This window comes from Anabrus simplex, chromosome 5, assembly GCF_040414725.1.
Source record: "Anabrus simplex isolate iqAnaSimp1 chromosome 5, ASM4041472v1, whole genome shotgun sequence".
Lineage (NCBI taxonomy): Eukaryota > Metazoa > Arthropoda > Insecta > Orthoptera > Tettigoniidae > Anabrus > Anabrus simplex.
Genome location: NC_090269.1, coordinates 280,253,079 through 280,268,983, shown reverse-complemented (window position 1 = coordinate 280,268,983; position 15,905 = coordinate 280,253,079). Strand labels below are relative to the sequence as shown.

At 37.5% G+C, this 15,905-nt stretch overlaps 1 protein-coding gene across 6 annotated transcripts in view; it reads right to left on the bottom strand.

Annotated features, from left to right (window-relative positions):
* LOC136873986 (ankyrin repeat domain-containing protein 17) overlaps positions 1–15,905 on the bottom strand; it is a 918,230-nt gene that overhangs the window by 20,910 nt on the left and 881,415 nt on the right. For 5 of the 6 annotated variants that reach the window (XM_067147402.2, XM_068227616.1, XM_067147407.2 and 2 more), the window contains one exon: positions 4,850–5,047. In XM_067147402.2, the coding sequence (XP_067003503.2) occupies positions 4,850–5,047 (198 nt within the window). Of the gene's footprint in view, positions 1–4,789; positions 5,048–15,905 lie in introns of all 6 variants that reach the window. The other variant, XM_067147404.2, reaches the window with a different exon arrangement.

The following is a 15,905-nucleotide window of genomic DNA, read 5'->3' as shown; positions in this document are numbered from 1 at the left end:
AGACTATTATAGTGGTTTAATCATGTGTATAACAATCATTTAGTATTAATTTGAATATTTAGTACATTGTGATTAGCGTATTATATTAGACGAAACCAACGAAAGTAAGTGATGAAGGCCATAGAAGAGGAAAATATCTAAACCACGACAGTACGCTGGTGGCCTCACGTATGTTAAAATTATAGAAACTATACTCGCTGAAAACATTAGAGAAGGCGTATTAAGTACAGATTCTATTATTTGGCTGAGTTGAAAAGTAAAGGATCAATCAGTTGTTAAAAGATAAAGCTTTTGGTATTAAAACTCCAAGTTAGAACTGAATGGAAAGATTGGTGATAACTAGTAGCAATAAATCATAGTTATATAAAAGTGTAACCTACGAAAGAATGTTTCAGGTTCATTCCGGACAATATTGTACGTGCTGGTTCATAACCTGATCTAAATTACCATGATGTGCTGCTAAATGCAACAGTGAACCCCAAGTGCCGTACATCCCATGACAATGACACATAAGCCATGTGCGACCTGGACCCTGGCAACGAAGTCAGTAACCTATTTTGTAATCATAATGTGAAATAACGTTTTTCTGGTTTTCTTTTTAGCTTTGCTAGATATAAGACATAATATGTAATATATAAAGCATAATTTGCCCTGAGGCAATAGAAGCAATGAAGAGAGCAAACATGTCGTGTATTACTGCGAGTCATAAGAAGAATTACAGTATTTTGGTGTTTATTTATCCGAGTTTGGCCTTCTAAATTTGCTATTTTGATTGGTGCGCGTGTGATTATTCTGTGGTGGTATTTCAATCTTGGTAGTTTGAATAATAGATAATGTCATGAGTTACTTTTTAAGCTGGTCCCATGGTGTAGGGGTAGTGTGCCTGCCTCTCACCCGGAGGCCCTGGGTTCAATTCCCGGCCAGGCCAGGGAATTTTACCTGGACCTGAGGGCTGGTTCGATGTCCACTCAGCCTGCGTGACATGACACCTCGTAATCTGCAGGCCTGCGGGCTGAGCAGCGGTCGCTTGGTAGGCCAAGGCCCTTCAAGGGCTGTAGTGCCATGGGATTTGGTTTTTTTACGAGTTATTTGTGAACCGTGTGGTGATTTTCATGTGCGGCATGGATTACTTTACCTATTATTTATGCAGGCCTAATTTGGAATGAATAGTAACATGGGAGAAGCTGGTTGGTACATTTGATGGTACGTGTTAGTCTAGGCAGATATTAAGGGATTAGAGCCTAGAACATGTCAGTTTATTATAATTCAAGTTATAATCAGGTATGTCATAACTGTGTTGTAGGTTTCTTGTTGAATTGTCTTTGGAATATATTACATTGCTAAGTTACCGTATATGCAAAGTGTTAGATTCATGATTGGTGTCTGGCACATACATATTTGTTGGTCTTCATTTGAATGATGTATTGGACACGGTAATGTGCTAGTGAGTACCGATATTGATGGAAACTATGATTATTCCTATGTTGGTAGCAGCACATTCTTTGAGAAAACCAAAGGTGTAGATTATATTTAAACTTGAACTAAGTACATTTAGGAAATGAAGTACGGTATGCGAGATGTTCTTGAGTTTATGGCAAGGTACGTAGAATACAAGGTAGGGATCACGAGAGAGGTGCACAGCAGCAAGCAGAGCTGTGACGTCACGCAGGACCCTCGCGTTGAATCTGCTCTGAATGAGGTAGAGGTAGTTCGAATAAGAATCGCTGTATACACAGAAGCTAGGTGCTAATTATACACGATAGTAACATATCTGTTGTGTATAAGAAACCATGTGTGTTTATTTTATGTGATAAAACGTAAAAAGCAGTAATAGGGTACACTTTTCAATATGCTTTGTCATGCCATTGCAGGCTGCACAAATCATAACAGGCACGCGAAGGAACAAAACATACACTTTCATGTATTCCCTAAAGCCACTGAACTAAATGAATGGTGACAGAAGTAATCAAGACATTAGCGAAACCTTTCTCAGCTTCGAGGGTTCGGAAGGCTTTAGGACCATCCTCTTCCGACAGCTGTGACGCGAAAGGTGAGATCATTGCTTCTTAGCCTCAATGCTTCCGAGGCGATAAGAAGTTCCATCTGTTCTTTGAAAGATTATGAAACATTACGCCCAATATGTTACATGCTACTGATGAACTCGATCAAAACTCTGATATCGTGTACCAGTCTAAGGTCAGCGTTGAGCCCACAACATCCTATTACTTACCGGAGGATGAGCAAGGGTTCGTTAAAGCCCTTGAAGAGCTAGTAAAACAGATCGAGGACAGTCGCGAAACCAAGGATCGTGATGAGCTGCTTGAAAACTTCACAGGCTATATTGTAGCTTTTAGGGTAAAGAAGAAGAACCTCGATATAGAAAACAATTATGGAGAGAAAACAGGTCAAATTACAAGGGGTGGAAATTAGATTTCAAAAAGAGGTCCATTTTTTTTTTTTTTGCAAGATGCTTTACGTCGCACCGACAAATATAGGTCTTATGGCGACGATTGGACAGGAAAGGGCTAGGAGTGGGAAGGAAGCGTCCGTGGCCTTAATTAAGGTACAGCCCCAGCATTTGCTTGGTGTGAAAATGGGAAACTACGGAAAACCATCTTCAGGGCTGCCGACAGTGGGGTTCTAACCCACTATCTCCCGAATACTGAATACTGGTCGCACTTAAGCGACTGCAGTTATCAAGCTCGGTAGTTTCACTTTTACCACGGGAAAGAACTGAAAGAGGGTTCTAACATCATCACAAACCTTACGGATATCCTGAAGAAGGAATTCCCCGAAATTTATGAGTTTGCAAGTTGCTTCGTGAGAAACCATTCTTTTATTCGAATGGGCGCTTTCAACAAAAGTAAGACATTCAAGAGACCGGCTTTCAGTTAATGGGAAAAAGCTATGCGGACCTAAAATTTTCTGCTATAGTGTCTCCATCGTTAAGCCACATCATTCCGGAAACATGCCGTGCTATATATGAAGTTCTAAGAGAGGAATATTTAAAGGTGAGAATTCAAAGGCATTATTTTGCTTAGGTAAAATAGATTGCGCGTTCCTTCCTCAGCTGCTGGAGTTCCGTAGCTGTAAGCTGAGTGCATTCATTCATTCATCAATAATAAGGGCTCTCTTTTCAGCTGGTGGTTATCCATGACAGGGAGAAAAGAGTAGCGGCATTTATTGGGTCATGCAAATATGCATGAATACAATTCAATCGTGCAATCATTCATTCATTTATCTATTCATGCAGTCATTCACAATGTGTGTTGTAATTGTAGTATAACTGGATTAGGTACAGAATTGTGACATGAAGCACTAATTGAACTCACGAAGTGTTAAGATAGGCCTGCATGTTGTCCTAGATCATATAACACTGCTAATATCTAGGACAAAATGAATGAATGAATCAATTAATTAATTAATTAATTAATTAAAATACCATTTAAAGATTGGGTGTAAATAGTTGTAGGCTTAATTTTAATGTTTAATGTCATGATAGATGGACAAGTTGTGATAAGGAAATGTTAGTTTAGAAACTAATACATCATATGCCGTGTTTTTTTCATTCCGGACACTGTATTCTTTGCTCTTGATCTTCTAAACACTTGGCAATGATTTATAGAGTTCTATGAATTCAATCATAAATGTACGGGTACAATTATGCGAATCTTGAGTAAACTCACTCATAGCTGATCCTGTATTGAGAGCAAACACTAAACTACAATACAACACTACATACACGCTCCCAGACGAAGGACTGTGCTATCTGTCTGGAGCGTTGTCTGCGTAAGCTTTACATGCTCAGACTTGTCTGCGCGTGGTCTGTGTTAATTCAAACTCTGCCAGACTTTGCACAGGCCGAACACAGACCACAGTACAGACCAAAATTACGGTCGGCGATTCATTTACATGCAACGACTTGTCTGCACAAACACGGTCTGTACAGACAGATCTGTGTAAATGTCTGAGCGTGTAAAGGGCCCTTTAAGGTACAGCCCCAGCATTTGCCTGGTGTGAAAATAGGAAACAACAGAAAACCATCTTCAGGACTGCAAACGTGCCAGAGATACTGATGATAGATTAAGAGTAAAGAAATAATATGCCTGTTTAAAAATAATGAATACATTACTTTGAGTAATGATGAGGAAAGAGTCATTTCCAAAGTTATTAACCAGGAGAACTGTACAACTTATCAAGTAATACAGAAAGGTAGGCTCATGAATATTCCATATAAAACAATCTACTTCACTTTTATGATCATATTTATTTTACAACAAATTATACCAACTTCACTACTGCTTTCAGTAAATAAATTACTTCACTACAATTAGTTGTAATGGACATCAACACTGAAGAATATCTGGGGTGTTTGCCATTCCTCTCTCTCTCTCTCTCTCTCTCTCTCTCTCTCTCTCTCTCTCTCTCCTATCACTATCTGTATAACTTCTCATGAAAGAGAACTCCTTGGTTGACCTCAAGAGGGTGAGTGGGCCCAATTTTAACCCTCAGTCCAAGATTAGAATCCTTGGATCAACCAAGAAATAAAGCTGGAGCCTACATGTGAGACACTGGGACACCATCTGAATACCATATGGCTGATGGGAAATCATATTTCAACAAAAAATAACACCAACTTTTATTTACTGAATTTCTTCTTCTTGGCAAATATGTTTTTACCCCCTACAACTCTTACTTATTGCTACCCCTGGTTAATAATAAACAATTTCAAAAATGCAATTATGTTTACTATTTACATTTTCAGGAGTTACTTTTTTTATATCTGTACCTTCATATGTTGATTTCTCTCATGTAAAGAAAGCAGTAGGAACTACAGCAAACGGCTTACATGTTGCTTATCTGGTACATCAGCCATTCCCAAACGAGAAGCAGTGTCCCAGCTTGGGGCTTCCATCTTTACAGATTCCGGGGCTACCATATCAGCAGTTGTATTGTAATGCGGCAGGAGAGGCAAGCCATGGTGCATTAACGACATTGTGGCAGTGCCTCCGTTGTGGAATGAGTGCTGGCTCTCCGGATGGCCAGGCTGGAATAGAATTGCGTAACAAATGTCATTCCTGAATAGTGACGGAGAGAGAAAAATATTACACATTCATTGCAATGAATTAAGCCAATTACAAACTCTGGAATTTATCATGCAAACCTCTCAGAATTTCTTAACATATCGTTTGGTCTCTACATTTTTGCTAGTAAGTAATGGAAAGGAATTTGTCATATGTAGAACGATAAAGAAGGTGAACTAAAATTCATGAACAGAACACTATAGTCTACAATGAATATAAAGTAATTTTGGTATAAACAAAAATGTCCAATATCACCTGATTTCAGAGTTAAAGAATTCAGAACTTGAGTAAGTGTCAACACTAAAGGGCTCTGAATTGTAGGATACAGTGTTCAATACTAAGCAGTAACATTTTTGTATTGCATTTTTCTTTTCCAATTAATGTATCAACTTCATAGCATTAAACTTATAACGTATAGTTCAAGTGTTCTCAAATGAATAAAAATTTCAGTTAAATGCTACGCTACTGTAGAAATACACTGCTCTGCAAAACTTAACGACAAAAGTAACTTTCGCATGTTGTGTCATTAACAAGTAGTATAGCTTGATGAAACTAGAACCATACATAGCAAAACTGCTACACTGTGGTACAGCAAGCAACTGAAAGGAATACGTGATGAGACAAACAAAAATGACACTTTTATAGAGACAATAAATTACACGTAAGTCACTGGGACTCATAATGGTCCACTGAACATCACAAAAGAAGGGACAGGGTTTTTAAAAGGAAGTATGATCACCACGGACAGCATGTTCCCATGCTGGCCACAAGATTGCTAAGCAGTTCTTGTGGTAGGGCGTTCCATTTCTCCACCAGCGAGGTTGATAACTGCTGTAATTGTCATGGGTGCATGTGGACGTGCTGTAATACATCTGCCCATCTTTGTCCCACACGTGCTCGATAGGACTGAAGTCGGGGGAGGGAGGGGGGACGGGGACGGGCAGGCCAGTCCATTCGTTGAATATCCTCTTGTTCCAAGAGCTCCTTCACCTGCGCTGTTTGAAGCGGTCATACATTGTCATCCATAGAAATGAAGTCGGGGCCGAATGCATCCTGAAAAGAGTACACTGTCACAATAACGTTGACTGGTGAGTGTACCCCGTTGAAAGATTTGGAGGTCGGTACGCCCATACAACATTATGCCTCCCCACACCGTAACACTTGGACCACCAAAATGATCAAGTTCGACAATGTTCCTGGGTGCATTACGTGTTCCCACCTCTCGGCAGACGAGAGTATGTCTAGAGTCACTACTCAGACTGAATCTGTTCTCAAGAGCACATAACCCCACTCCTTGTTAACCCAGGCATGATGCTCTTGGCTCCATTGCAAACAGTGCCCCCCGGTGTGCAGGTGTCAATGGAACACTTATGTAATTGTCACCGGACGAACAGACCACCCCCATGCAGTCACCATGCCACTGAGGAGTGAGATTGGGTGCCTTGCAATCCTGTTAAATGTGGTTGCAACTGCACCTGCTGTTTGATGCGTGTCTCTTCTTGCCTGTTGCACAATGTAGCAGTCATCTGCTGCTGTAGTTGACCGTGGTCAATCTCATCCTATCCTTCAGGCAGCAGTGTTAGTGGTTCGGAATTTATGCACGTGTAAAAATGCTGTGAGCAACACTAAATTCTTGGGCTACATTCGTCACACTTTGTCCTTCCGCTTTATTACAAGTAATGAACTTCGTTCCGGGAGCCTCCATGGATCACGTGGCATCGCACCGACCTATCACCGGTGGGTTCCGTGGTTCAAATCATTTTTCTATTAAACACACAGCTCATCCTTAATAAATGTATATAGTTTACAAAATTCTACTTATAATATCTCCTGTACTACTTACAAATATAGTCAACTGATATACAGTATGTGGAATTACTTCAAATGATACTATACAACTGGTATAAGATTAAACTTTACATTGCATTTATTTACTTTTTTTTTTTACCCATTCTGGAACCTAAGTAGCATAACGACCTGTTGCGTCTTAATCAGAGCCCCCTTTGCCACCACTTTTCAGAGTTCCAGAGTTTGTGGATAAGAATTCCTCTGTATTAATTTTTGATTACTTTAAAACGAGGGTTCTTCTGCTTTGATCATTTGCATCCAGTCTTCTGGGGTGTAGATATGTGCCAGATTATGGGTTAGGAAGTTTATCTTCACCAATAGGCATGTGTGACACACACACACACACCCCCCCACCCCGACTGACACATTCATTGCTGAGCCAAAACTACTGGACATAAAGAAATGAAATTTTGAGGACACATTTATATTACAATGTAGGTGATCGCTAAGGGAAGATTTTTGGATATTCCGTCGCTAAGGGGGTGAAAAGGGGGGTGAATTTTTAAAATGAGTGTATCACTATCTCACAACCTTAAAAGTTTACAGATTTAAAACTTGGTATTTACAATCTCCTTTAAAAATAAACATGTAGTTTTTTGTTTTAGGAAAATCCCAGTAAGAGGGGAGAAAAAGGTGAAAAAGGGGTTGAATGACCTTAATGAGGATACCTATATCTCAGAAAATGAAGATATTACATACCTGAAAATTGGTATTTGGAATCTCCTTTAAAAACAAACACATATTTTTTTGTTTTTGGAAAATCCAATTAATGGGGGTTAAACCGGAGTGACAAATGGGGTGAATTTTTAGAAAGACTATATCTACAGTATATCTCAGAAACGTAAAATGTTACAGACGTAAAAATTGGCATTTTGAATCTCCTTTAAACATAAAGAAACACGCCTTCGTTTTTTGTGGGGTGGGGTGAAAAAGGAGTTGAGACCAATTGATTTTACTGTTCATGTACCTGATTCTGATCATACACCGATCATTTTTAATCTTTCCTGGGTTCGTTTTCAAGAGCCATCTTTTCCTTTGGAGAACTTAGATTACAGTACATTCTCCTGGCATATACAGTAAATAAAAATTTAAACACATTCGAAATAAATGATAGGAATGATATTGACCATGTAATTGTTCACCTGTATACTAAGGTCAATAATGCATGGAAGAATATAATTAGTATCCCCACAAATCTCGCGCACTTGCCTACGCGTGACAATGGTGCTGGTCACATTTTCAGCAATGACAATGGCAGCAGATGTAATTTACTGCCAAGTACCGGTCTTGCATCTTGCTGCGGGGTCCAGAATAATAATAATAATAATAATAATAATAATAATAATAATAATAATAATAATAATAATAATAATAATAATAATAATAATCTAAATTCAACTAATATCACCCACCCTAATAATAATGTTCTGGACCGTCATCACAAAGTGCGGACCGTGCTGGAAACGGGTCCTGGCCAAGTAATGACTATGAATGCAGTCTGGCAGCGGGTTCAGTACCGCCAAGGCACCTAAGATGACACCACCCTGGATCTCCTCAAGGATTGAAGGATTTGATCCATATTAAAAATACTTATAGGAAGAGATGGCAAAGATTTAGGGACCCAACTGACCGGGCGGAATACCTGGAGCAAGCCCGGGAAGTATGAAATTGATTGCTGGAAAGAAAGATTGAAAAATGGGAGGAACTTTGCCGTAATCTGTCAAAAAACAAGTCAGATCACAAATTTTGGTGGATTCTCTCAGAAAACGAATTTCAAATGGTATGGGAAGCAGTTGGGACAGGATATGAATCTGAGGGAAATCTAAATAAGGCACCGGACAGGAAAAGTTCATTCAGGTACCATCTCCTTTTAAAATATTAGGCCTACTTGTACAAAACATAATTATCAGTTTTAATTCTCCAGTTAATTCTGTTTCAGACTATGAACCTCTACTTAATTACATAATATTCCAACTAATGTCAATTTATCTTCTAATCCTATTCAGTGAGAAACTGTTTATAATTTGTATATTTGAAAGGATGTATGATTTGCTATCTAAATATCTTCATCCGACTGATCCTGGAAATGAAATAAATTGGGAGATTCAGGGCGAATTCCTGTGTTCTCTGCATTACCAAGAAAATGAGAGCCCCATCATGGCCAGCAATTCAGACTGATGTTAAGAACAAGCAATAGAACACTTTTTTTTTTTTTTTTTTTTTTTTTTTTTTACATTCGCCCTCGTGTGCTAAGTTAGGCTCGTCAGTTGGGACTTAGCACACCAACCAAGACGCAAGGCTAGTGCATACCGTGGAGGCCACTGCATAGGCTATTTGAAGCCACCAGCAGTGCCAATGCACTATGAGAGAATGAGTTAGCTGGAAAATTTATAATGTCCAATAATGGACCATTATATTGGTATTACTGGATACTGGCCGCACTTAAGCAATTTAACACTATGCACCATATTGGATGCTTCCTGATGTATCATTCTGAACAGGGAAGAGGGTCTTGCGTGTAATTAGGCGATCTCATCGTATTATTTTAGAATAACTATAGTGTATTTTTCCATTGTTACAAAATTTGAAAGCGATATCTTAAGTGGTTTTTACAGAATAAATTATTTAGTGAAGGTACTCCACAACTATACCTGACAAGCAAATTATTACTCTAGGTTTTACCAGACAGTGAGTCAATGATAGTCCATGGGAAAGGATTAACCTTGTAAAAATATTTACAGCTGAAGATGTTTAAAATATGAACGAAACATGCCTGTTTTAACAATTAAGCAATAAACTAAGGATGAGATCCTAATTTTATAATTGCTTTTAATGTATTGAATAGTTGGAAATCAAAGTTTTATTGTTCTCCTTTTGTCATCCTCATTTACCACTAAACTCTCTTCTGCATCATTTCTCACATTCAGGAGTTTATCAAAGTAATCTTTCCACTTATTGTTTATCTTCTCTGGGCCTGTTATTACATTTCCACTCTCTTTTTTCACTTGTTTTTTGTAGATATTTTCTTTTCTCTTATTTCTGATCAATAGAACATCCTTTCTCTGCCATTTACAATCTTTTCAACTCTTATATGAATCTCTCCCAACATTTTTTCTTTTCCTCATTTAACACTTTTTTTACCCTTACTTTTAATATCCTCATATTTAATCTTACTTTCTTTTTTCCCATCTCTATTCCATAAACAACCCCCTTCACCTTTCTATTTCTCCAAGGTGTCTCCTTTTCCTTCACTCTTGTCAAAGTTTTGCCACAAATCATCTCTGCACAGCTTACAAATGTGTGTTTAAATTTGGTCCATTCTTCTTCTACACTCTTTATTTTTGATATAGGGATGTGCTGTCTTAATTCCTCCTGAAATTTCTCCAGAGTGCCTTTATCTTTTAACTTCAATACTTTTAATTTTTTCTTTCTTATTTATTTTCCTCTCACAATTTTACTTATTTTCAATTTTGCCACTACTATCTAGCCTCCATCAAACACCCCACCTGATAGTGCTCTTACACCAAACTGTTCATGATTTGTTTTCTCAACCAAAAAATAATCAATAACTGTTTTGTCCTCCTTTCATCTCCGCCATATCTAAATGATCTTTCTACTATTCTTCTTTCTAAACCAAGTGTTACCCATAATTATTCAGTCTCTCTCACAAAAACCGATCAAGTTATATCCCTTGCTGTTTCTTTTTCCATATTTAAATGGACCAATCACTTCTTTCCCAATTCTGTCATTTCCAACCTGTGCACTGAGGTTTCCACACTGGCGATTACTTCCTCGAGTGTCTCCAAGAATTCCTCTATATTTTCCTCACTGTTTCAATTTTATCTATAGTTTTAAAAAACCCAACAAAATAGTGTAATGCTAAAGACAAGTTTTATAAAATGGGAACAGGCCACAATGAACACAGTGAAACCTCGTTAAGACGTTTCTGCAGGGGACAAGGAAAAAGAACGTGTTAAGCGAGAAAACGTACTAATGAATATGCAAATAAAACCTATCCAACAGAGATATGGAAACACTAGGTAGGATTTTTTTCCGACATGAGGGCATTTTACACCATGTATCCGTGGGTACAGTGAAAATTATAGACCTACTATTATTAATGATGAGGGGAAAGTACTAAAAGGTGTGAAAAACACAAGAGTACAAATATGAAAACCTTTTCTGCTGGAGAATATAAAGTAACAAGTATCAGTATACTGAAAGGTGTGAAGAACACCAGACAACAAACATGAAAACATGTGCACAGGGGCCAACAAAAATATCGAAGTATTATTGCGGATCACACTCTTTCTGAAATGAATGTTAGTAGAAATCTTTTATTTTGGAGCAGTGGGTTATTAAACATTATTTTCTGGTCACACTCTTAGACAATGAACTGGAGGTTACATTCGACTATGTGCAACTGTGAGGAGACTTTGGCCGCCATTTTGAATCAAACAAAATTTCGATCAACTTGAGCGATTGAGTTGAAACTAGAAGGTGCTAGTTTCAACATTCGCGACCTCTGCGTGCTTATGCCAGTCCACTTTGACAGATTTGAACTTTGTCCTCATTAAGTTAAGGAATTTCACATTTTCAGTGTCCATAACTTAGACATCACAAGACAAATATACACCAATTTCACACGATTATGTTCCTAATCCAGGCGACAAATATATGCTACCCTTCACTGTACCACTCAACACAAAACCAATTTCTAATTTTTGAATGGAACACGTAATACAGTACAAGCATAAACAGGTTCACTGTGTTATTCAGCAATTTCACTGCTACCGGCAAACAAAACTGAACACTCCTGAGGCTAAAGGCTTGCTCCCTGAAAGTGCAACTTATTCTTTGAAGTTCAGGAAGGCCTTTTCCTGTAATCATTTAACTGTGGTAAAGGCTCATACCCGAGTCGCAAATCACGTTTCTTTCAGAATGGATGATAAATTCAGTAACATTTTCAGGCCTACGAAAAATGTGATCGTACTAAGTGGTAATAGCAAAACTTTGTGACGCGATAAGCGAGGTATTTTTATACAGATAGATATGATAAGAATCGGGACTTCGAATTTATGTCGTGCTAAGCGGGAAAATGTGTTAATGAGGAACACACAAACAAAGTTTCACTGTATTTAGTATAGACAAACAGTATGTTCAACATGATATCCTGAGGTAGCATCCATAGCCATGAATTTTGCCTCATTCTGTATACATAAAGCAAGATAAATTTGGGGACAACACACACCCAGTACACCACAAGCATGAAGTTAATACAACAGAGTCTGAAATGTGTACCTCTAAAATCCAAACGGTTTCACTCACAAACAACAACCTTGGGCACCGTGTGCAGGCATTTAAATCTGACACCATCTAGGCATCCCATTTTACTATCTGGTAGTGTAAACCAGATCTTTCTTGGGAGATCTATGGTAGAGTTTTAATTAATTTTGTTGGGCAAATACCAAATGTCATAATCTATAAGTTTCATTTCCGTATTGATTGTAGCTACAACATAAGATTGGTACTATCATTCACAGTACCGGTTTCGACCCTTTAAGGGTCATCCTCAGCTGACAATTACAAATATAGTTCTTATAACATCACAGTGGAAAATGTTGTACAGTCGTGACAATTGTCCAATTCAACAGACCGCCTAAAACAAATGATACAATTAAAATAGTAAAATAAGTCCTCTCTTCTTGGATTGTAACAGGGTTACATAGTATAAAAGGACATGTCATTTGCAAATGTTTTTGTTGTTTTGATCAGCGTAAAAATTAAAACTTGCAATGCTATGTACGCACTGATAGTAGTATTCTTGAAGTGTCCACTATTTCGCGTTAAAACATATGGCTAATTGGTTAAAACATTTCGAGGGTTTATTCTTGTAATAACTATATTTTTTGTTTCACCATGTTCCTATGCTGGTAGTATGGGCATCTTGAAGTGACTTGGACACTGTTTTGAAGAATTGGGTAGCTGTCTAGTATTCAATTCAAGGCATATTCAATATATATGTACAAGACTCATAATATATACTAATGCTGAGTTGATAGTAAAATGCATTTAGTAAAAATAAAATTGTTTTAGTGACGTGCTCCTTAATTTGGTGTTGTATAATATTATCGAGTGTCAATTTGTTTTACAATACTTAATATCTTGATTTTGAAAGAGCGTGAAGGCTTCTTCCTTTTATGTTGTAGGCTGTATTTATTCTGTATGTTGACACTGTTGTGCATTACACGGTAGCAAGTCGAGTACTAATATGCCTTGAATTGAATACTAGACAGCTACCCAATTCTTCAAAACAGTGTCCAAGTCACTTCAAGACGCCCATACTACCAGCATAGGAACACAGTGAAACAAACAATATAGTTATTACAAGAATAAACCCTGAAATGTTTTAACCAATTAGCCATATGTTTTAACGCAAAATAGTGGACACTTCAAGAATACTACTATCAGTGCGTACATAGCATTGCAAGTTTTAATTTTTACGCTGATCAAAACAACAAAAACATTTGCAAATGACATGTCCATTTATACTACGTAACCCTTTTACAATCCAAGAAGAGAGGACTTATTTTAATTGTATCATTTGTTTTAGACGGTCTGTTGAATTGGACAATTGTCACGACTGTACAACATTTTCCACTGTGATGTTATAAGAACTATATTTGTAATTGTCAGCTGAGGATGACCCTTAAAGGGTCGAAACCGGTACTGTGAATGATAGTATGCAAATAAATGTAGTGATAAGGTGGAGGCTTCAGTATTAATCTTATGTTGTAAATACCAAATGTGTCGCCAGAAATATTTTACATGACAGAGGGTCGATGGACTTTTATTCAGCCCTTCCCCATACCGTAGAACAGTGATTTGCACAGATGTATGCTTCTATTATTAGTTACATTTGATCTGCGATGAAACAGATTTTAAAGAGCAGCATTCAAACATGAAATTTTGTTATAGTGTTTGCAAATAAAACTCTTCCGAGGCTTGCATGATGCTAAGGGCAGGGTAAAGTGATGCTACGTTTGCGAGATTAAAAGTGTATTGACATTATCAAAGAGAGAAAATCATGCTGGACGTTTCTCTTTGTATCATATAGCAATGTCCATTAGGAATTCTTCCTTCCCGAGTACAAAACAGTAAACGAGAAGCTTTATCTGAATGTTTTACATCATTTACAGGAGTCTATCCCAAGGAAAAGGTCAGAAATGTGGCACAGCAAGCAGTGGTATCTTCTCCATGATGAAGAGCCTGCACATTGGTCTCGTAATGATCTCTTTCTCATCAAATATGGAACTTCGGTGCTTCAACATCCTACCTGTTTACTTTATAGAGCCCCCTACAACACCATCTTCTTCAAAGAATGAGAAAACATATAAAGGGAGGTAATTTCACATCAGCAAATGGTGTGACGTCAGCATCACAAAACGTTGCAAATCATGGCTTCCAGAAGCTCTACCTATGTTGGCAGAAGGGTTGTCACCCAAGAGAATAACTTCAAAGGTGTTTATGCATTGGTGTTTTTAAGTATTCACGGTAAGGAATTATATTACATAAAATAAACTTCATTATAAAGCCCGTATTGTCGTGAGTATACGTTGAAGGTTAGGTCAAATGTTCCACCTTTACAATACTAAGATTCTTTATTAACTAAATATTTACATGATTTTTAATTATATCGGGACATGTTTCGTCTACCTTGTAGACATCATCAGCCATAAAAACTTTTGAGAAAAAGCTACAAGGACAAGGACAAAGTAACACATTAAAATAATTCGGATAACCGAATATGTCATTTAAAATGGTGAAGAATTCAGAACTGTTTTGAGCACAGCACTTAAGAATACAGTTGACATTAAAATTGAAATTGTCCACATGGGATGATACAGTAAAAACTTGCGTTAAAATTCTTCCTTTTTGTGTGATGTGTTAATATATAATATTCTGTTATGTCGTGAAGGCTTGATAATGAATTGCACAATGTTCATTCCAATAGGATAATGACGATGTATAAGAAATCCAGCGAGCATATGTTAAAGCCGTCTTATTGGTGTAGTATTGGCATTTCCTGTTGAGAAGTTAGGTGGAAAATTTGAATGTGATGACGTAATGTGGAATGTGCAGTAGAGGGCCCTAGAATAAGAAAGATAGCTGTTGTTAGTGTTAAAATAGGCAAGTTTTTGTGTCTTGAGATGTAAAGTAATGAAAATGAGAAGTGCAGCACATCTGATTACTTATGTTCTCGCCTGTCTGACATCGACTAGTTCAGTGTGGAAGCCTGTGGTTGACTGAGAGCGAACTATGGAGGTCGTGTGTGAAGGGAGCCGCCATGAGGGGAAATTAGGGGAAGGTTAGGATCAGTAGGCGGGAAACCGTCACATGGAAGCTTGTTATTGGATTTGTTAAAGTAAGAACTATTGAGCAATGCCTCAAAAATTACGTTCGCAGTTTCGGAAATTTCATTTAAATTGTGAAAGGGATTGCATTTATGATCTATATTAATATAGATGTTTTCTAAAACATTGAGTAAAGTGCTTTTATTATGAAAATAAAGAATTTTTAAGTCCTGTTCAAAGGAATTATATGTCAGTCCCTGAACATTTGTATTGTCTTGTTTATTTTTACAAATCAAATGACCCAGAATATCGACTAAGCAGTTTCCTGCACCTTAATAACTTCAGCGTAATATATATATGTGTGTAAATGTGTGAAAAGAAGAATATGAAATTGGTAAATTAGAACAACTATTACACACAACTCCCAGTTTAAACATTACAATACTCTACAAGACAACAGTTTAGGAAAGGATTCAGAATTTTCTATTACAGTGGAACCTCGATTATCCGTTCCCGGAAAATACGTTTTCCCGAAATATGAGTTCAAATTACGTGGTCCCGCGAGCATCGTAATTAAATCACGTTGTAAAAGTCCCGCATTATCCGTTCCTCGAAGAAA